Source organism: Trachemys scripta, chromosome 5 (assembly GCF_013100865.1).
Source record: "Trachemys scripta elegans isolate TJP31775 chromosome 5, CAS_Tse_1.0, whole genome shotgun sequence".
NCBI classification, from domain to species: Eukaryota; Metazoa; Chordata; order Testudines; family Emydidae; genus Trachemys; species Trachemys scripta.
Genome location: NC_048302.1, coordinates 126,977,581 through 126,999,246, shown reverse-complemented (window position 1 = coordinate 126,999,246; position 21,666 = coordinate 126,977,581). Strand labels below are relative to the sequence as shown.

At 44.3% G+C, this 21,666-nt stretch overlaps 1 protein-coding gene across 1 annotated transcript in view; it reads right to left on the bottom strand.

Annotated features, from left to right (window-relative positions):
* Window positions 1-21,666, bottom strand: part of RPIA (ribose 5-phosphate isomerase A) — a 31,071-nt gene that overhangs the window by 4,254 nt on the left and 5,151 nt on the right. The window contains exons 2-8 of the mRNA XM_034772008.1: window positions 19,031-19,091; window positions 16,803-16,858; window positions 11,930-11,989; window positions 10,798-10,862; window positions 9,959-10,027; window positions 9,074-9,215; window positions 3,462-3,561 (exon numbers count right to left, since the gene is read on the bottom strand). Of these exons, the coding sequence (XP_034627899.1) occupies window positions 3,462-3,561; window positions 9,074-9,215; window positions 9,959-10,027; window positions 10,798-10,862; window positions 11,930-11,989; window positions 16,803-16,858; window positions 19,031-19,091 (553 nt within the window). The remainder of the gene's footprint in view (window positions 1-3,461; window positions 3,562-9,073; window positions 9,216-9,958; window positions 10,028-10,797; window positions 10,863-11,929; window positions 11,990-16,802; window positions 16,859-19,030; window positions 19,092-21,666) is intronic.

Genomic DNA, 21,666 nt, shown 5'->3' with positions numbered 1-21,666 from the left:
GCTGCCAACCTTGCTCTGAGACTTTTAGGGATGTTTATGGAAAAAAAATCAGGGAAGTTGCTTAGATCATCAGTAAATGCCAAAGGTGTGAAGCCAAATACAGATGGGGATTGGGGGGTAGCATCTTGACCGCTTGGGCTGCATTTTAGATGCACTTCTGCACATGTGAGAGTAAACAGGACCTCTCCCTCCACTCCCTGTCTATGGCCAAGGGGGAGGCCTGGGTGCCTTGCACCTCTCGTTGCACCCTTGATCCAACCCCCAAAGAGGGAGACTGGGAGGACTACCCTAGGAAAGCTGTCCTCCTATGCTGTTTAGGGCTCTTAATTACCCTGGCCAGTTCTGGGCCTGAACCTTCTTCCCAAGATGATCTTCCTCCTCTTCCCCCTCCTCTGTCATGTTCCTGCTCTCTTCCTCTGTTGCCTCCTCCTGCCTCTCCAGATTCTCCTCTCCCCCAGACTGTGCAGTGAGGGTGTGACAGGAGACAAGATGCAGTGATTGTCAGTGGGGGCCGGGGCACTGCTGGATTCACCGCCCAAGCCACAGGCAGTGTTTAATGCTCTAACTGCCCCAGGCACACCCTGCTGGAGCACTCTCATTACTCAGCGCACATTAGCGTTGTCCAGCCAGGCCCACCTGGGGCAGCTGGAGCACAACACGCAGCCTGTGGCTTGGGCAGTGAACCCAGCAGTGCCCCAACTCATTCAGAATGGCTCACCTCCTATCAGACCCTCACCATGCAGTCGGTGTATGCACCACAGGGTGGTGGTGAAGACCGCCCCCAGCTGCCACGGCACTATTCACTGTGCTCCTCGGACCTCAGTGGTGGTGAGTGACCCGTATGCACGCGCGCGCACACACACGAAATACACGTGCACTTGCAAAATTAGTTGATTTAAGCCTGAATTACGAATTTCGTAATTACATATAAAATCGGGAAGATTATGGAAAATTCGGGAGGGCTAGAATCTCTGCACAGCACGTTTCCTCACAAGTATGCCACACATAACGAGCAGGGCTGCAGAATTGAGTTTAAATTACTCGTGTACCATCTCAGACAAATTTTCTTCTGAAGAGATGAATGAAGCAATGCTGCCACCTGGTGGATGATCTCATAACTACGGATATCACTTTTTTTTTTTTTTTTTAAATAAGTGTAATTTAAGTCAGGGTAAAAGCAGTCCAGCTTCTTACTGGGAGCTGAAATATACAAGTTTTCTGTTTTATTTTATTTGACCAACAAAAGCTCATCTGACTAACCCCTTTTTGAGCTATACAACAGTAAAAAAAAAAAAAAAAATTCTCTTCCTAAAATTAAATCACTGCCCGAAGCTCTACGGCTGTGTCTGCAGTGCAGATGGGAAGTGGAATTCCCAGCTCACGGGGATGTACACGGGCGAGCTTTGACTGAGCTAGCGCACTAAGAAAAGGACTGTGGCTGCAGCAGCACAGGCAGTGATTCAGACGAGACGCCCGAGTGTGTACCTATGATCTCAGACGGGATCGTACCCTGGCAGCTAGCCCATACCGCCACGGCCACAGGGCCACGTTTAGCAAACTAGCTTGTGTACGTCTACAGGAGCTGGCAATCGCACTCCCCAGCTGCTATGCAGACGTACCCTACACATCACAGCCACTGTAAACCTTTATACAAATAAGGGTGAGATTTTCTGTAAAAGCACCTAAAAGTGGGTGGGTCTACACAGCTTTTGTATCTGTCTAACTGTGTCTGTTGGGATAAGATTCTTTTACCAATTACTCATAGACTTTAGACTTTAAGGTCAGAAGGGACCATTATGATCATCTGGTCTGACCCCCTGCATGCTGCAGGCCATAAAACCGTCCCTACCCCTTCCCTGGACTCTGCTGTTGAAGTCCCCAATCCTGTTTTAGTGACTTCAATCGGCAGAAACCCTCCTGCTAGAGATCCCTGCCCCATGCTGCGGAGGAAGGCGAAAAACCTCCAGAGGCTCAGCCAATCTGCCCTGGAGGAAAATTCCTTCCCGACCCCAAATATGGCGATCAGTAAGACCCCGAGCATATAGGCAAGAGTCTCCAGCCTGACCCCTGTCAGCCATTATACAATTTACCTACCATTGCTTGGTTTTCCTTGACTACTATGTTTTACCATTAAACCATTCCCTCCATAAATTTATCTAACTTAATCTTAAAACCAGACAGGTCCGTCGCCCCCACCGTTTCCCTCGGAAGGCCGTTCCAATATTTCACCCCTCTGACGGTCAGAAACCTTCGTCTAATTTCAAGCCTGAACTTCCCCACGGCCAGTTTATATCCATTCGTTCTTGTATCCACATTAGTACTAAGCTGGAATAATTCTTCTCCCTCCCTCGTATTAATCCCTCTAATATATTTAAAGATAGCAATCATATCCCCCCTCAGCCTTCGCTTTGTCAGACTAAACAACCCAAGCTCCTCTAGTCTCTTTTCATACGGTAAAACCAATAGTTTTACCAGTGCAGCCCCCAGCATGGAAACTGTTATACTAGCACAGCTTATTCCCCTTCTGCATGGGAATAGCTATGCAGGTACAAGCACCTTTCCAGTAGTATAAACTGTTTCCACCCTAGGGGGATTGGACCACTGGAACTACCCTGGTGAAGTTACAGCCCTACGGCATGCGTGCAGAAAAGCCCTTGTAGGGGCACAAGTCACGCCAACTCTCAGTGGGGCTTCGATGCTTTTGAAAAATCCCACCCCAAGAGTCCATCAACGTTGCGATGAGGAGCGCCTACCTGAAGCAGCACAAAGAGCATTAAAAAAAGATTAGGATCTAGTTCTCCTAATGAAGTTACAGTGCTGTAAAGTCATTGGCATTGATGGACACCAATGTAATTGACATCTCACCACTCAAGATACTCAAGTATTTGCTACCTTTAAGCATGCGAGTAGCACCCTGGTATTTCCATGTTTAAAATTAGGCAAGGGTTTATGTATCTCACTGAATTAGGATCTTAGGACTCACCTGGACTAGAAAGTTTTGCTGTTTTAACTATATTGGGATAGTTAAAGTGACAAAATCCCATCTGGGGTGTACACAGTTTTACACCAGGATAAGCACACTTATGCCAGGATAATGTATTCCAATTCAGGAAGCAAAATATACCATCCCTAACCAAAAGAGTTATACCAGTATAACTTCATGGACTCATAGATTCTAATGCTGGAAGGAACCATTGTGATCATCTCGACTGACCTCCTGCATTACACTGGCCAAAGAACTTCCCCTAAGTAATTCCTAGAACAGATCTTTAAAAAAAGAAAAAAGACAAGAAAAGAAAACACCCAATCTTGATTTCTAAATTGTCAGTGATGGAAAGTCCACCACGACCCTTGGTAAATTGTTCCAATGGTTTATTACTCACACTGTTAACAACTGACGCCTTATTTCCAATGTAGACCAGACCTCAGGAACTCAGTAATTTTTTAATATGAGAGATTACCTGGTATCATTTTTATAGCTGTGTTCACTTCATTCCACTTGTGGACCTTGTCAAACTTCCAGTCCAATATGAAATTTCCATTGTCTGTCACCACGGGACCCTAGGCAAAAAGAGGTGCTGTTAACTACCTTGCAAGGATTTTTTTTTAATTTTTTTTAAACTCAGGCACAAAGTTGGCCACCCTCACAGTTTCCATTAGAAATAAATGTCTCAAACAGAACATTTAAAATAAAGAAAATTGCTGTTATTCAACTGTGTCACTGCCCCACTCATTGTTTTGCACCAGGTGGGGAGAACGACAACAACAAAAAACAAACACAGAGCTATCCAGTTTACATCAAAGCATGTGGGGCTGTGGACTATGGAAAGCACCTAGACACCTTGGTGAATGTGGGACTAAAAATATATGTACCTTTGAGATGAACCTGCTCCCACTGTTGTCAATGGCAAAATTCCTACTGGCTTCAGCAGTGCAAGGATAAAATGCTACTACATGGTGTTTAGTCATATTCTACACAGAGGCTGGAAGACACAGCCCTTAATTAACCAATTTAAGCATGATAAGGGGATGCTTTTCATAGAGTGAACCATTTCGGTACCCTAAAAGAGTCTGTCCTAGGCCGTTAGAAGAGCTTCAGTGCAAAACACCACCACTATTAATAATACTTATACCAAAAGGTACTAATGACGACGATGAGAGGAGTCTTGGAAGCAAGGATAATCCCTTCATCAAGGCCAACGGACATGCTGAGTACTTTCTCGGGCTCAACAGAAAGAGCAAACAAGTCCCTTCATGTAGTAAAAACAGCGAGAGGCTGCGGCAGAAGACCTCATGACAGGTCAGTGCTAACCCTTGTGGAGGGGTTGTCCAGTTTGCAAACATGGGTGCTAGCATTTTGGTTTGCCGGAGAAGTGTGATTCTGAGAGGAAGAAGATGGACAGATCTTCTTGGGCACAGAGCTCTTTAGAGCAGCTGACTTGGGCATTCTGAAAGACGCCACCTGCTGCTGTGTTCAGGGTAACAGGACTTTATTTATAAGAAATGTCCACAAACAAGATGACTTCAAGAATAGACCTGACTCATCTCACAATTTCTCATCCTAATGGAAACAAGCCTGCAAGGCACCAAATACTGGTGAACCGATCAGGCCAAATGAGAAACAATTCATGATATTAAGCACTAGATTGCTGTTTTAATCCTCACTCACTAATTCTCACAAAGCACCTGTTAAGTAGGCAAGTATTTTACAGATGAAGAAAGAGAGGACCAAAGAAGATAGGTGATATTCCCAGAGTTGCACAGTTGAGTCAATGGTAGATTCTAGGAGTTTGGCACAGATCAGGGCTTAAATTCAGCCGGAGCCATCCAGAGCAGAGCCGGTACATATTTTCAAGCCCACAGGAGCCTTGGGACACCCACCGAGGGGCTGAAGCCTCAAGCCACCTGCCGAGGGGCTGCCCCGACACACACATGCCGACCTGCAGCTGAAGCCCAGAGCCCTGAATGGGGCGAGGAGCGGGGGGGGCCCTCCAGGAAGCCCTGGCACAGATTAACCAAAGTGCTGTATGAACAAAGTACTTTGGAAATTCATCTCTTAGCAGTCTTATGAAAATAGTACTAGCATTGCCAGGGTGCTCCTGTCCATTGGATTTCTATCGATACGTCACAGCTGAGAAGGTCAAAGAAGCTGCGTATTAGAGCGGAAAGCTGTGCAATCCCTTATGCAAAGAATCCTATGGAACTGAATATTCAAAAAGTCATTAATCTGAGTTTGCCCATAAGGTAAGTATTAAAACCTAGAGCGCGATTTTTCCAAGTGCTTTGTAGAGAGACATGTGGAATTAGCATCACAAACAGCAAAGGAAAGTCACATGGTGAAACTCACAGCACGCCACTTGGAAACATTTATTTCTCAATATGTAAAGATTTGTCTGTATGGCAACAGGCAGAGCTGACTGTTATATCCACTGTCAAAAAATCTGGTTGTCTGAAAGAGTGAGATAATAAATATGTCTCAAGGGTTGATTTTTCAAACAAATAGATGAGGATACAAGTTTTGTGACGTGAATTACTCTTGGAGGAAATCAGAATGAGGAGTTCTGACCAGCAAAGGAGAGCAAAACATTCCAATACAGTCTATTGCTAAGAAATTAAGACTAACTGCATGCCTAATGGTCTTTTCTAGTTTACTGCTTTGGAGAGTGACTGTGAGGACACCTGCAGTCTATGAAAGGAAACAGACAGAGGACATTAAACCTCTTCATCACCATGTTCCCACTGGGGCTGAGAGACCCTGCTTGGCCTAAAGGTGAAGAGAGACACACCAGTCATACCTGACCTTCCTGAACCCTAAGCGCTAAGGGATTCCCCATCAGTGCTCTCTGGGAGCTTGTCACTCATACACACCATAAGAAGATGGATACTACTCAAAAGTCACAGAACAATAAAAAACCTAGGGCCTAATCCACAGCCTACTCAGCCAGTGGAAGGACTCCTATCGCCTTCATCTGAGACTGGATTAGGCCCTTCAGAGCAATACTACACCCATGAGCAACATTCTTCGCGGATGCATTAGAACAGCACCATGAACAAAACTTCGGATCTCCCAGGACTGTGGCCAGGATGATGTTATTAACCTATGGCTGTCAGAGAAAGATTTTTACTGTATTTTGTAACAGCAACCTTCTTCCTAATACACCCAGAATAACATTTAAGAACTACCACATACAATCTCAGTCCTCCCAGCAGAGAGGTAGAGAAGAAGGAGAATACAAGGGTTAGTGCATTAGCCTGGGACTTGGGAGACATATGTTCAATGCCCTGCTCCATCAGACTTCCTAGGTGATCCTGGGCCAGGCCTCTCTGTGCCTCAACTCCCCATCTGTACAATGGGGATAAAAGTACTTAAAGAAACAGATTTCTGCAAAGGTAAAAATAGGGACTTACATTTTCAAGATTTTTGAGTATCTCCCTTTCCAGGTGCCCAATTTAGAATTGTAAAAATGTAAGGCTGGAAGGCACCTCCAAAGATCATCTAGACCATCCTCCTGCGCTAAGGCAGGACCATGTAAACTACACTATTCCTGACAGGTGTTTGCCCAACCTGTTCTTAAAAACCTCCCATGATGGGGGCTCCACCACCTCTCTTGAAAGCCTGTTCCAGTGCTTAACAACACTTATAGTTAGAAAGTTTTCATAACATCTAACCTAAATCTCCCTTTCCGCAGATTAAGTCCATTACTTCTTGTCCTACCTTCAGTGGACATGGAGAACAATTGACCACCAAGCTCTTTATAAAAGCCCCTCACATATTTGAAGACTTATCAGGTTGCCTCCCTCAGTCTTCTTTTCTCAAGACTAAACATACCCAGTTTTTTTAACCTTTCCTCAGAGGTGATGTTTTATACACCTTTTTACCATTTGTATTGCTCTCCTCTGGACTCTCGCCAATTTGTCCACATCTTTGTTAAAGTGTGGTGCCCAGGACTGGACACAGTATGCCAGCTGAGGCCTCACCCAGTGTTGAGTAGAGCAAGACAGTTACCTCCCACGTATTACATACAACACTCCTGTTAATACACCCCATAATATTAGCCCTTTTCACAACTGCATCATGCTGATTCATATTTAATTTATGATCCATTAGAATCCCCAGATCCTCTTCAACAGTACTACTGCCTAGCCAATTACACCCCATTTTGTAGTTGTGCTTTTGATTTTTCCTTCCTAAGTGAAGTACTCCGCACTTGGCTTTACTGAATATCATCTTGTTGAGCTCAGATCAGTTCTCCACTTTGTCAAGGTCATCTCGAATTTTAATCCTGTCCTCCAAAGGGCTTGCAACTGTTCCTAGCTTGGTGTCAGCTGCAAATTTTATAACCATATTCTCCACTCCATTAGCCAAGTCATTAATGAAAATAGTGAGTAGTACAGGACCCCACTAGATACAGACTCCCCATTTGACAGCAAAACATCAATAACTCTTTGAGTGTGGTATTTCAACTAGTTGTGCACCCACCTTACAGAGTTTTCATCTAGACCTCATTTCCCTAGTTTGCTTATGAGAATGTCATGTGGGACTGTGCCAGAAGCCTCACTAAAATCAAGATACATCTAGTCTACTGCCTCCTTCCTAACCACTAGGCCAGTAATGCTGTCAAAGAAGGAAATTAGGTTGGTTTGGCATGATTTGTTCTTTACAAATCCATGCTGGCTATTCCTTATTACCCTTTTATCCGATAAGTGCTTACAAATTGATTGATTAATAATTTGTTCCAGTACTTTTCCAGGTATTGAAATAAAGTTGATTGGTCTGTAATTCCCTGGGACCTCACCCGTCCTCCACAAGGTCTCGAAGATAATTACTAACGATTGCAAAATTGTTTCAGAGAGTTCCTTAATTACACTAGGATGAATTTCATCAGGCCCTGCCTATTTGAGTACATCTAACTTGTCTAAATATTCTTTAACCTGTTTCCCCCCTTATTTTGGCTTCCCTATTATTCCTTCTCCCTTTTTGTTGCATCCGAAGAAGTGGGCTATAGTCCACGAAAGCTTATGCTCTAATAAATTTGTTAGTCTCTAAGGTGCCACAAGTACTCCTGTTCTTTTTGTTAATATTCATTGTGTTAAGTATCTGGTCACCATTAACCTTATTAGTGAATAATGAAACAAAATGGGCATTAAACACCTCAGCCTTCCTGATGTCATCAGTTATTAGCTCTCTTTCCTCATTAAATAGAGGACGTACACTTTCCTTCATCTTTCTCTTGCTCCGAATGTATTTAAAGAACCTCTTCTTATTGCTTTTTAGGTCTCTTGTGCTTAACCTTTCTGATTTTGTCCCTACATACTTGTGCTATTCTTTTGTACTCCACTGAGCAATTTGTCCATATTTTCACTTTTTAATAGAATTCTTTGTTGATTTTCAGGTCATTAAAGAGCTCCTGACGGAGCCATCTTGGCCTCTTACTAGTCTTCTTGCCTTTCCTTCTTAGTAGGATAGTTTGCTGTTGTGCCTTTAATACTGTCTGAGAAACTGTGAGCCCTCTAGAGCTCCTTTTTCCTCTAAGATTTCCTTCCCATGGGACCTCGCCTACCTGTTCTCTAAGTTAGTTCAAGTCTGCTTTTTTGAAGTCCAATGTCTTTATTCTGCTGCTCTCACTCCTTTCTTTCCTTAGAATCTTGAAATCTATCACTTCATGATCACTTTCATCCAAATTGCCTGGAATCTTCCGATTCACAACCCATTCCTCCATTAGTCAGAATCAAGTCTAAAATGGCTGTGCCCAGTTCCGCCACTTTCTGAAACAAAATGTTGCCCTCAATATATTCCAGAAATGCATGGAGCATACATTGTGTTTTGCTGTCTCACGTGAGACACTGTAAAAGGGCCTGAGTTTCAGAAGGGGATGCTCAGCAAGTAGATGTCCAAAGTCACTAGCCACTTTTGAAAATTTAAGCCAAGAGGTTTTTTGTTCTTTTATGAATATTTAAAAGCACAATCCGTATATTCACACACACATTATCCGTCACATTTCTGTTTTGCCACCCGCCACGCACACCCACGTGGGGGGAGCGGTGTTCTTCAGAGACCTTTGATCATACTGACCGCTTTCCGAACAGCCATCCTCAGCTCAGCAACGCCACCAAACTTCCTGGTCAGTGCTTTGGTGACTGGGACATAAGCCATTGGGATGACTTCAATGGGGATTCCTTTCTTCCATTGCTCCCCAAGGTTCTTAGAATTTTTTCTACAGGAAATTGGTTTTAAACGGGATTAATATTAATATTACAGCACCTAAAATATAATAAAATAACAATAATACATTTAATAATACTACTACATAATTAATAATACACTCACATATAAAGCCCCAAAGGGCACAACATCCAAGTCCTTTAGGGGGAAATTCACAGGAGCAGCAGAAAGCCTAGTGCTCCATTCAAATCCTCCTTAAGTCTTTTTTGAGACAGATTCATAGATCTTAAGGCCACATGGGATCATTAGATCATCTAGCTTGACCTCCTGTATAGCACAGGCCACAGGAGTTCATCCAGTTACCACCCAGAACTTGTGCAGAAAGACTGCAGGTTAATTTTCTATTATCCTACAGATGTAAGCAGAGGGGGAAGTTAGCCCAAGAGCAGATGACGATGCCCAGCCAAGTTGGAAAGCTGGCCAGGCAGCTGGGCGTACCCACTCCCAAAGACACGGGTACAGATAAATTCTGAAGCGAGCGCGTTCTGCAATTTGGGAACTCTGGGGTTTTGCAAATTAAAAAACAAAAGTCAAATTCAATTCATGAGGTGTCAGTAGAGCTGGGCTTACTTAGGCCTGGTCCTGCTCCCATTGACATCAAGGGCCAAGCGCTCACTGACAGCGTTGGAAGCAAAATAATGCGCTCACTCAGTGAATGAACTCACATATTTAGCTATGACTGAATTTGGCCCTCTGTCTCCACCTTGTGGGAATGAAGTGCAGTACATATTTTACCTGTAGTCGGCAACAACGACGAAGCATTTTGCATAGCCTGCAACTATCTTTTCCTGTGTCAAGCACCCTCTGTGAAGAAAATTAAGAAGTAAACACATTAAACTGGCCTTGTCATGCTTGGTGGGCCCAAAGGATGACAGTATCCCTCACATTCTCCCCACTCATTCTGGAGGTTGTTTCACCCCCTCTCCCTTCCCGTAAACCTAATGTAAATTAGTGCTTGAGAAGGTACCAGAATGATTACCGTGGTCACTGGGGAGATGGCAATTAGCCAAGCATACTAACAAGCAGAGTCTATGCCCAAAGGGGACTTAGCACAGAGACCCACGACCCAGGACATAGAAGACTGCTCTCTTTCAACCTCTACAGGTGGTCCAATCAGGCCCAGCGTGAGGCACAGTGATGGACGGGCCAATATTACTATGCCTGCTGTGTGGATACCCAGGGTTGTCAGCCTGACACCCTTCGAAGCACTGAATTCACATGGAATCCCCAAAACACAAATCTGCTCCTGACCGATCTGCGTGAAAGGATTAAGAAGTCCCCATGAACTTTAGCCAAGCCCCAAAGCAATCACGGCTTGTATCACTAGATGGCGATGCTGCTCCTACTTTCACCCCCTACTCCCTTCTGGATACTGGATAATAAGATCTTTGGGTCAGGGATTGTCTCTCACTAAGTTTTTAGACAGCGCTACACAGTGGGGCCCTGATTTCAATTTAGACCTCTCTGTGCTATCATAACAGAAACATTTCTAACAACACAAGTAGTTTAATCTATTTGTTTAAGCCTGGCTGCAGCATTGCCGCCGTAAGCAGATACAAGAAGGCACTGCTTACCCGCCACCTTTGATAAGGCTGAGGTCAGAGTCCACCTCGTCAGCTCCGTCAATGGCGACATCGAGCTGTGGGAAAAGAAAACATGGCTTGGAAACCTTGGGAAACAAATGTGCTTGTCATGAAAACTGTCATGAAGCAGGCACCTGCTGTTTGCACAGCTGCACTCAGCCCCACAACTCATGCATCCGCTAAGAGCTGCCCACATCTTACTGCACAGAAAAGTATCCTAATGCCAACAGGAGGTCTGATACTACATGGAGACTCTAGTCAACACCAAACTGAACCCAAAACACTGTTGGAAACAATCCCTGATTTCTAGATGGCTTGTTGAGTACACTAAAAACTAGCTCTGGGTAGACTCAAGGCCAGATGGCTCAAAACAAGTGTCTCTTGAAAACAAATACACACAGGTACACAGCCACCAATAAACAGCAGGCAGCCAGCAAGTCCAGCTATAACCTACCACCCCACGGCAAGCTGCTGATCTGGTCTAGTCTTGTTAGACAAGCAGGGACAGTATGTGAATGGGAAACTCCCAGAGAAAATGCCGGCCCTGCAGGAAGTGGTGGCGGTGGTGACTCAGCAGCTAGCACTGTTCACTCCAGGTCAGTGCTGAACTGACACGCAGCATGGGGCAGGGAGGCTGGGCTGCTAAAGGTGCCACTGAACCTTTACCCAGGGAGTGGTTGTTAGCCCCCGAGTCCTGGCCAAATTCCAACATGCAATGTCTGGCCCTTCTAGTTGACTTCACTTTGTGTTTGTTCAGGATTAGGGAGTGGATTTAGTGCTCATAAAATCGAGGGGTCAAACAAATCAGCCAGAATCTGACAGAACAAGCTTCCTGCAGTTCAGGTACTGGACCTCCACTCTAACCCGCACACCTTTTAGTGCATCCCTGGCTCTCTCCTGAGCACAGACCCTCAGTCGGTCTGCGGTGCTGCAACATGAGCAACCTAGGACTAAAACACAGCAGGCTTATTTCCACCTGTGCCCTAGCTCACAATCCAAACCCAGGTCCCGAGAGCCGAAAGGGGAGGGTGTTATCTCAACACACCAGCCAGATCCTTTCTGCAGAAGAAGGTATCGAGGCTCCGCAGATACAGAAGTGATTTCATTTCTACAGTTCCCTTACCTCCGGGTGCCTGTCCAGGTCACTTAGGCTTAGACCATTCTGGAGGATCAACTGACGTGCCTACACAATGAAAACAACACAAACATTGTGTCGATAATTAAAAGATTCTCTAAAAGCTGCACAACCAACTCACACTCCTTTTGCTGGTGTCCCAGCTCCACAGTCTGACCGAAGAGCTGGCTTGGGCTCTCCAGTCTCAGCTTCCAAAGGCATCCTGTCCTGCAGCAGGAGCAGAAGCAGGAGATACAAGTAACAAGGAGAAGTCTCCTTTGCTAGTTAGCGACTGGCATTCTGTAACAACAGGTATTACCACTCCTTTGAATTGAGCCGGGCTGTACATTAGGATTCCTGGTTCCTCCTCCGGCAGGGCATCATCAGTTCCCATTGACTTCAGTGGGAGTTACTTAAATCCTACAAGATTGGGAAAACACTAGACTCCTGGGTTCTACATTTGTCTCTTCCACAAACTAACCCACTGTGTGACCTTGGACAAGTTGCTTTCTCTCTCTGTGCTTCAGTTCACCCCCCCTGTGCAATGGGAATAGTAATATTCACCCCACAGAAGTGCAGGGAGGTTTAACAGTTGGAAAATGCTTTTTGTTGCTGCATGGAAAATCATTTTTCTTTTAAAAGAGACATTGGGGAGGGAAACCAACTTCCCTGACAAAGACTGGGAAAGTCTCCCGATTCTGCCACGCTTTGCAACGATGAGTCTAATCCCCCCTAACGAAGAGTGGCTTTTTGTCCCCTGTACTGGCTAGACTGTATAGAGATTTAGGAGCCTGCCACTATCCCTTTAATTCAAGCAGAAGAGGTTCCCGCTTATAAACCCAACAGTGTCAGGTTCAATCCCCATCCAGGGGAGTGTTATAGCAAGTTGCTTTACCTGAGCCAAATTCATCCCTAATATAACTTTGGTCAAGTCAAAAGCTCCGGGCATATTTTTGAGTATTGAGCCCCCCCGCAGTCTGAACTATTGCTGACATGTCCTTCTATTTAATTTTTGTTCTTTTGTACCGAGGCTAAGACACATCTTTAAAGAGTTCCCTGATTTTACTCTCTGTTTACTCAAATCTTTAATATTAAGTGAGGTTTTCCTTTAAACATTCTAGGCCATATCTTGATGAAGCAAAAGAGGTAGCGGAGTTCCACTTAAGTCAATGGAGCTACATCAACTGAGGACCCGGATCTCTGTATTTGCCGTGCATGCAGGTCTCAGGAAACGACAGCATTTGGGAGTTATTCGCTCCAATAGGATGGGGAGGCTGGGTTCACAGAGTCATAAGCAAGTGCAGAGTTCTCATGACCAAGAGATAAAGCATCAGTAACAATATGGCTCCTGCACATAAGTCAAGGATTAGAACAGGGGTAGGCAACCTATGGCACACATGCCGAAGGCAGCACGCGAGCTGATTTTCAGTGGCACTCACCACTGCCCGGGTCCTGGCGGTTCTGCATTTTAATTTAATTTTAAATGAAGCATCTTAAACATTTTTAAAACCTTATTTACTTTACATACAACAATAGTTTAGTTCTATTTTATAGACTTATAGAAAGAGACCTTCTAAAAATGTTAAAATGCATTACTAGCACGCGAAACCTTAAATTAGAGTGAATAAACGAAGACTCGACACACCATTTCTGAAAGGTTGCCGACCCCTGGATTAGAATGAGACTTTCACTATAGGTACACGAAGAAGGTTTCCTAAGCGTAGCAGGACAGACATGGAACTGCCCAGCACTTGGAATCTCACTGACACGCAGTCGGCTTTGGTTCTACAACTGCTTTAACTAGGCGGAACCCAGAGCTCTCCTCGGTATTAGACGGAAACCTACAGTTTGTTGCCAAGAAACAGCCCCGTTGCTAGGTTATAACCCCCTGGGTGACTATCCAGATGATCAGTACATGCACAACTCCAGAGGAAAGGGACACACATACACAGGGCTGGTTTCCAATCTCATATACACAGGTTTGGCTCCACTGATTTCGATGGATTTACACCAGTGTTGGGGTGCATGGGTTTGATTCAGGCCCACTGACATTGATTCTCCTCTGCCTTACACCTCATTCAGTTATGTACACATGGGGGAAGTGGAAGTAAGATGCTGCCACACTGATCTGGTGGTGTTTAGTGCTTTCTTTGCATAGGTGCCAGGCAGCCAGGGAAAATCTGTCCCCATGTCTCCAGGTGTCAGACCTCCGACCTGAACAGGCTCCTCAGTACGCACCTAGTTACAAACCTAGTGTCCAGGAACCTGTCAAACATTTTTTATTGTTAATTCTACTGTGTAAATCAAACTCCATTGGGGTGAATGGTCGTGATCATTTCATAACAGATCTGAATTTAACTACACACATAGGGCCAAGTTGGCTCCTATAACAACTTTCCTGGAGTCAATGGATACACACCAGGCAAGAATCCCATCTTGCAGGGCTTTCTCCTGGCATTTACCCTTATAAATCCCCAAAGCAATCCCTTTATCTTGAAGGAACAGGGTAGGGGAAACAGGAGTCAGCTTCTCCATCCCTACTTCTCTATGCTAGATAACTCCTGTACTAACTCCTTAGCCATCCATAGCCAGGAAGCAGAAAGGAGAGTTTTGTATAAAAATATGATGGTTTACAACATTTAAAGTAGTGCCTAGAGTCCCCCAACTGAATTTGGGGCCCCATTACATTAGGCACTGTACATACACACAGAAAGAGACACTCCCTGCCCTGAAGAGCTTGCAGTCGAAAGAGACAACACAGACAAAGTGTGGTGAAGGGAAACTGAGGCACAATGGGGCAAAGTGACATGCTCAAGGTCACACAATCGGTCAGTAGCCGAGCTGGGAATAGAACCCAGGTCTCCTGACTCCCAGTCCAGGGCTCTATTGGCTAGACCTCCTTAACATATGCATATTAGCATCTGGGTAACAGTGAAAAAGAAAAGCCTATGGTAAAAGACAAGTGAATTGAACTTAGAATATTGTGCCAAGTGGAAGGACTACATTAGTGTAACTAGTTTTCACCTAAGCTTGTAAAAGAATTATCTTGTCTCAGTGCAACCCACATGGTAAGGCCAGCTAAGAATTGCAGCACGCCCATGCAAGCCTTATTGTCCTCTTCCCATTTTCTCCAAGCAGTCATGTGACACAGCATGCTTTCTCCCGTGAGCAGGGTCTGCACTAGATTCAGCTACAACTGTTCAACATGGTTCATGTGGGTAAGCAGAGAGCAATAAGAAAAGTTCCATCACCGATACTGGAACGAACACGAAGAACTACAGCATGTGTCTCCTACAATTCAGAAAGTTCTTGCTCCTCACCAATGAAAGGCCAATTTTCCCAACTGTAATGTTCCACCTAAAACCACAGTGCAGCCACGCTTCACACTAGTGCACTGAAGAAGGCTGTCAATTAATTGTCACTGTGAAGAACTAATATGGTTGAGGTCAAAAGAAATTTACCCGTGTTTCTAGTTAGATCATATACAGATGGGACAAGCGTCAATGTTACCATTTTAGGGAAATTAAAGAGACAATATCAATTAATAAATAAAGTCATTTCCGTCTGAATTTTTTTTCAAATACACTGTTGCATACAACACCCTAGATCACTCCAAATGAAAGATTACAGAAGATGCATTTTTCTTTTTCTTTTTTTAAATAATTACTTTGTGCTTTTGGCAGCATTTTGTGTATAGAGTTTATATTTCACTCTTTCAATGAACATTATTATTAATTATTTGTATTACAGTAGCATGATTGTGTCCCCACTCTTACTAGGTGCTGAATGTGACACATCTTGCAATGATGATGAGTATTGGTAAATTCCAAGCTTTCAATAGAGACCTCACATGCTACATTTTATGGATAAATACTATGAAAAGAGTGTATTACGTATAATGAGTTTATCAGATCTGAGACAGGAGTTTCTCATAACAGTGAACCCTTTGCTAGTTGGCACCAATGGGTCTCTGTGTCACACAGAACACACACATAGCAAGAGACTGCCCCTGTCCCAAAGAGCTTGTGATGCAGACAAGACAGACAGAGGGTGGGAAGGAAAACAGAGGAAACAAGAGGTGCAGTAACTTCCGCAAGGTCTCGGAGCAGGTCAGAACCAGGAATAGAACTTGAGTCTCCTGACTTCCAGTCCAGTGACCTATCCACTGGGCCACACTGCTTCTGCCAATGGTCTGTTGCCCTTCCTGTCTCATGAACTTGCCTGATGATATCACTCTCGTGCCATGTTCTAAAGGGGAAGGGGAAGCACATTGTGGAAGAACATGCCTGTGTATTCCCATTTCGTTATTAAGGGAGGCACAGAGCAACAAACATGATTTGCCTAAAATCACACAGGAACTCCGTGGCAGAGTCAGGAACAGAACCCAGTTCTCCTGACACCCAGTCCCAGTGCTTCCACAAGACCTTTCTTCCTCTTTCCGAAAACATCTCACAGCTCTACAGCTAAGCTGGTATAAAGCATGTTCCCATAAAAGGTTGCACAGCAAGGGACAAATTAAGCTGATTTCTTTTCAGGAGCTCCACATGCAAGCCAGCTACGTGTACTTCCATATCCTCTCGTGCATGTGGTCCCACCCGTGCAGCTGTTGTCTGAAACGCAACACCATAAGCTTCTCAAAAGGTGCATGGGTTTGTTGTGAATCTCAACTCAGGGCAATGATTATCCATCACCCCACTTGAAGTCATGGCCACGAATCTGTGCTGTAATCTAGCAAAGTTCTCCTTTAACTAATTGGGGTTTTGAGCAGCTTTACAGTACCAGTTAATTCAGAAATTGCCCTAGAGTTTCCATAGACTGATAGAATGTAACCCCAAGTGTCTTAACCATAAGAAAGGGCCCTGGAGGGGAGAATATTTTTTACCTGAAAAGATGTTGGGATGCAGACAATATTCAGATTCTCCTGTTTAACTCTCTCAGCTGTAGGAAGAAGCAGAAGCATTAGTTTGCTCAACGAACAATAGAGCTAGGGGAAAGTGCAACAAGTTTCACTTTAAGAAACTTTAGTTCAAACAGCCTCTTCGAAACATTCCAGTTACTTGGGCTTACCTGTATTTGCAAAGAAGAGTCAGGCACAAACTACAAACAAGTGTCATCCTGTGCTGGATAAACTGTAGCTTCTGGTGACAATCATGTTTAAACAACTTCTCTGGGTCAGCCTATGATGAAAAGGCTAATGACCCATCTCATATCGGAGCAGTAGAGCAAGCAAGAATTGTGCCCAGTCAGTAAAGAATAATTCATCACCTAGGGAATTAAATCCTATATTATACACATTTTACTGCACTCCTTGTAAACAAGAGAGCTTTAGGTGAATAATAGCAGCTGTCTGAAAGATTTTGCTGCCTCAGGGCCTCATATCATGTATAATAAAATGCATTTAAATATATGGTAGGGGAATGACTAATGGAGCAAAATCCAGTATTTCCATTAAAAGAATTAAATGTTTCGTCCCTCCGTGTAACCTGAAAAGATGAACATCTATTATTAAGATAATAGATGTTATTATGGACATATTAAGATAATTCCCTAATAAATTTTTTCACAAAATGCTGCTTCAAATTTAGGCAAATCCAACCGCCTGACTGAGTGAACATGGGTACGTGCTATCTAATGGCAACAGGTGATGCAGGCAAACTCCTCCCCTGTTCTGATCATTCAGAAAGCCCGGCTTTTGGCACCCCACTCCTCAGCAGTCTTGAAGGCCAATAGTGCTTTATAAATGTATTCATGGCTCAAAGATTTGGTGTGAAGCAGAGCAGTTCTGATATTGAGCCACAAAACCTGGAAGCAGAGCATCCAATTCCTAAAATACCTCACAAGTATTAAAAACTAACACAAACTCCACCCTGGAACCAACAAGACGCAAACAATGTACACAAGTGAGCATCTCCTCGATCTTAACGGTGACTTTTGCTCTCTCCCATCTTCTATTATCAGTTATGCTGTTAGGTCTCCACTTCGGTTTCGATCTTGCAAACAGCACTTGCGCACGTGCATAATCCCACTGAAGTTCAGTCAATAGATAGTGCCACCAATAGTACTGCAAGTCACCAAGGAGTGAGTATTCAGAGTCCTGATGGGCAGAACATTCCAAACTCTCATTTGGAACAGAGGGGACCTTATGCTGCTGAGCTAACAAACAAAAACACAAACAGAGCTTGTCTAGCAGTCCCAGTTTCCCACAGTGGGCTATTCTGTTTTAAATGGGAGGCCAATAAGAGACAGCTTATTGTCCACATTTTGTTGCCAACATGAACTGCATTCTAGAATTAACCATGTTGCAAGTCCCTCCCCTCAAGAACAAGGGGCAGACCTCAGCTGACTGACTCAAAAAGGTTCTTCGGTGCTTGATGAGCATATCTGACCTAAGGCTGAAAATGAGCCCGGGCCTCCTGCCCTTTGTTAACCCATAGAATGCTACTTGTAGCACACGCTGCACCTTGGGGAGACGCAGCTGTATAATTAGACTTGTGCCCACTTGCTAAAGGGTTGCATTACTCTAATAGTTCGCCTATACACAGCACTTTATGGGACAAACTCTGCCCTGATTTTCACCCAGTACAATCAATGGAATTGCAGGACATATGAATTACAGCAGGATTTAATGACACATCTTCAAAGCACCATTGAAACATTAGCCTTCCCGACATCTGAGAGATGAGGGAGTAACATTACCCAAATGAGTCAACTGCTGAAGAATGGGCCGGTCCCTTAACCTAAGACACACTGTGGGTCAGTGGCAGAGCTGGAATTAGACCTTTAGCTCCAACCTGAGCACAATTCAGGAGACTGATCTGTCTGGCAACAGCAGAGAAGAGCTCAAGTCTAATAAAAGCTACAGACCAACAAACTCATTAATCCTTGGTGACGGCCTTTACAATGAAACTGAGGCACAAGGATAGGGTTTACTTTGCCTCAGATCAGATGTGCTGACCAATCAACACACCCAAGGTTTTTAACCGCAAGTCAGCTGTTTATCCAGCAAGCAGGCAGGCATTACATTTCACTTCTCCAGACTAGCGTTCCAATTAGCTGGGGCCGCTGGAGCAGAGGATTTTCCTTCGGATGGAACCAACATTATTACCATACCTAGTCGATGGACAGCAGGGACAATTGTAGAGCCGCTTCCAATTCCAAGGACTTGGTTATTCTACAAACCAGAAAAAGAGAGAAGAATGTTTTCATAGCACATTACGGAAGGCTCCAGTACAGGGAGACCATATGTCCCGTTTGGGCTCAGCCAGTCCCCCTTTTAAGCTCTGTCCCAGGTGTCCTGACTTTTTTGCTAAAACTGGAAATTTGTCCCATTTGCTCTTGTGGCAGGTCTCAGGTGACAAACTCTCAAGAGCAAATGGGACAAATGACTGTTTTAGCAAAAAGATTGGGGCAACGGCAACAGTGTCCCATTTTAAGTTGAGGGAAATATGGTCACCCTACTCCAACAGAATATTTTCTTTGCTTCTGCTATCAGAGTCTGCACAACTCCTGCAGAAGGATCCCTGCTCAGCGATTAAACTGATACACAAAGTCTCCTTTGCTTACTTCAGACGGGGAAAGAAAAATACCGCTCTAGAGTGGGCAGGGAAACCAGCTTGTCCTTATGGTACAGCAGGACCAGGAATTCTAAGTAACAGACCAGATCCTAAAGGTCAGATACTCTGTATATTTATCTAGGGCCTGATTTTAAAAGGCACTGAACACACACAGCTCCCAGTGGTTTGGATGGACTTGTGGGTACTTTGCACTTCTGAAACCCAGGCCTATAATGTCTAGGAAAAACTAGGAGGACTGTCCCATTCGGAGCATACAGGAGCCTGACTAATCCTTCAAAGAAGTAGGGGAAAGTCAACTCCAAAAACATGATAGTCCTTTGGATGAAGGGATATAAATGTGTAGATCACAGAAGGGTTAAGGATGCCTGGGAAACACTTCCCACAATACCAGCATTGAAAATCTTCCTGAGGCTTGGGATAAAGACTCGCTCATAAAATGTTTCATTTTAACCCCGGGTTTGTGATGCAGCACTTTCCTTTAAACTAGCATCTCTGTTTGCAAACCCTGGTTCTGAAGTAGAGCAGTTCTCCGCCTCCTGTAAACATCCAGCAGATGTGCCTCTTCTCCCCCACCCACACCAGAGAAACTGACTAACAGTGCAGCTTCTCTGTCTGCCTATTACTCTGCAGGATAGTTGCAGCCTTCAGAGGTTGCCACAGCAGGGGAGGAAGTTGAAACAACCATTTGATGTTGTGTTTCAAGGAAACCACAACGTGAAATACTGTTGCTGGGAACAATATCGCTCGTAAACAGTCCTGCTGCCCAAAGCCAGAAATGCAAGAGCATATACCCTGAAGCAGAGTAGCAGGCCACCCCGTCCCTCACACCCAGAAGTCAGATCCTGCCTGCTCTGTAGATACATGGTGTAACTGAGTCCAAGTCCTGCTCCACAATAGCTCCCTGATGCATTTAAAACAGGATTTTAGTCTTTCAGCATAGAGGAGTTTTAATGGCATAGCTCTGGGTTTTCCAGGATGGTAGCCTGGTTCAGGAGCATGTTTAAGACCATTCAGTCTCATCTCCACATTTCTGTATTATACGATTAGACACACTGGGAGGTGGAGAGGATGGGTACTACCATGTTGCAATGGCATTCTCCGCACTGTGGATCCACTTCTTCTATTTACCTATCACCTGGGCATTTAAGTGTTAATGGGACCTAACTGCATCCCATGTATACTTCTGTGCTGTTCATATAGGAGCAACTTCCTCAGCCAGCACACACAGCTTCAGTTCACTTGCGGAACTGTGCTAGTGCCAGAAAAAGAATCACAAAACGTTAGCTCAAGATTTTACTACAGTAGACCCTAAGAGTTACAAGCGCCTCGGGAATGGAGGTTGTTCGTAACTCTGAACAAAATGTTTATGGTTGTTCTTTCAAAAGTTTACAACTGAACATTGACTTAATACAGCTTTGAAACTTTACTATGCAGAAATGCTGCTTTCCCTTTATTTTTTAGTAGTTTACATTTAACACAGTACTGCATTGTACTTGCTTTTTTTCTTTTTTGTTTGTCTCTGCTGCTGACTGATTGTGTATTTCCGATTCCAAAGGAAGTGTGTGGTTGACTGGTCAGTTCATAACTCTGGTGTTCGTAACTCTGAGATCCTACTGCATTTAGCCACATTCCCCAAATAAGTTCAGCTACAAGTTGCCACTGCTTGGTCCTTACATATTATCAAATGTACAGTTTAATGTTTCCGAGGCCTGGTCTACACTAAAAAGTCAGATCGACCCAGCTATGTTGCTCAGAGGTATGAAAAATCCACACGCATAAGTGACATAGCTAAGCCAACCTAACCCTCAGTGCAGAATTCTTTCATCGACGTAGCTACCGCCTCTCAGAGATGGGAGAACCCCTACCATCACTGTAATGAGTATCTACACTGAATCACCACAGCAGCGCAGCTGCAACTGTGCCGCTGTAGCGTTTCAAGGGTAGACAAACCTTATACCACTGAATTACATATCAAGCAACCTCCTGTGGCTGATGCTTTGACTGGAGTTGAACAGCTCTGGATGGAGCTAGCTTGCTTTGGCCAGTGGGAGCATTGTTGCAGTGTAAGCCTGATTGAGAAGGAAAAGGGTAAAACAGATCATACCCCAGAGGGGTTAAGGACTTAACTGGCTCCTTAAGTGACATTGACAAAAAATTTAACTCTTTAAATCT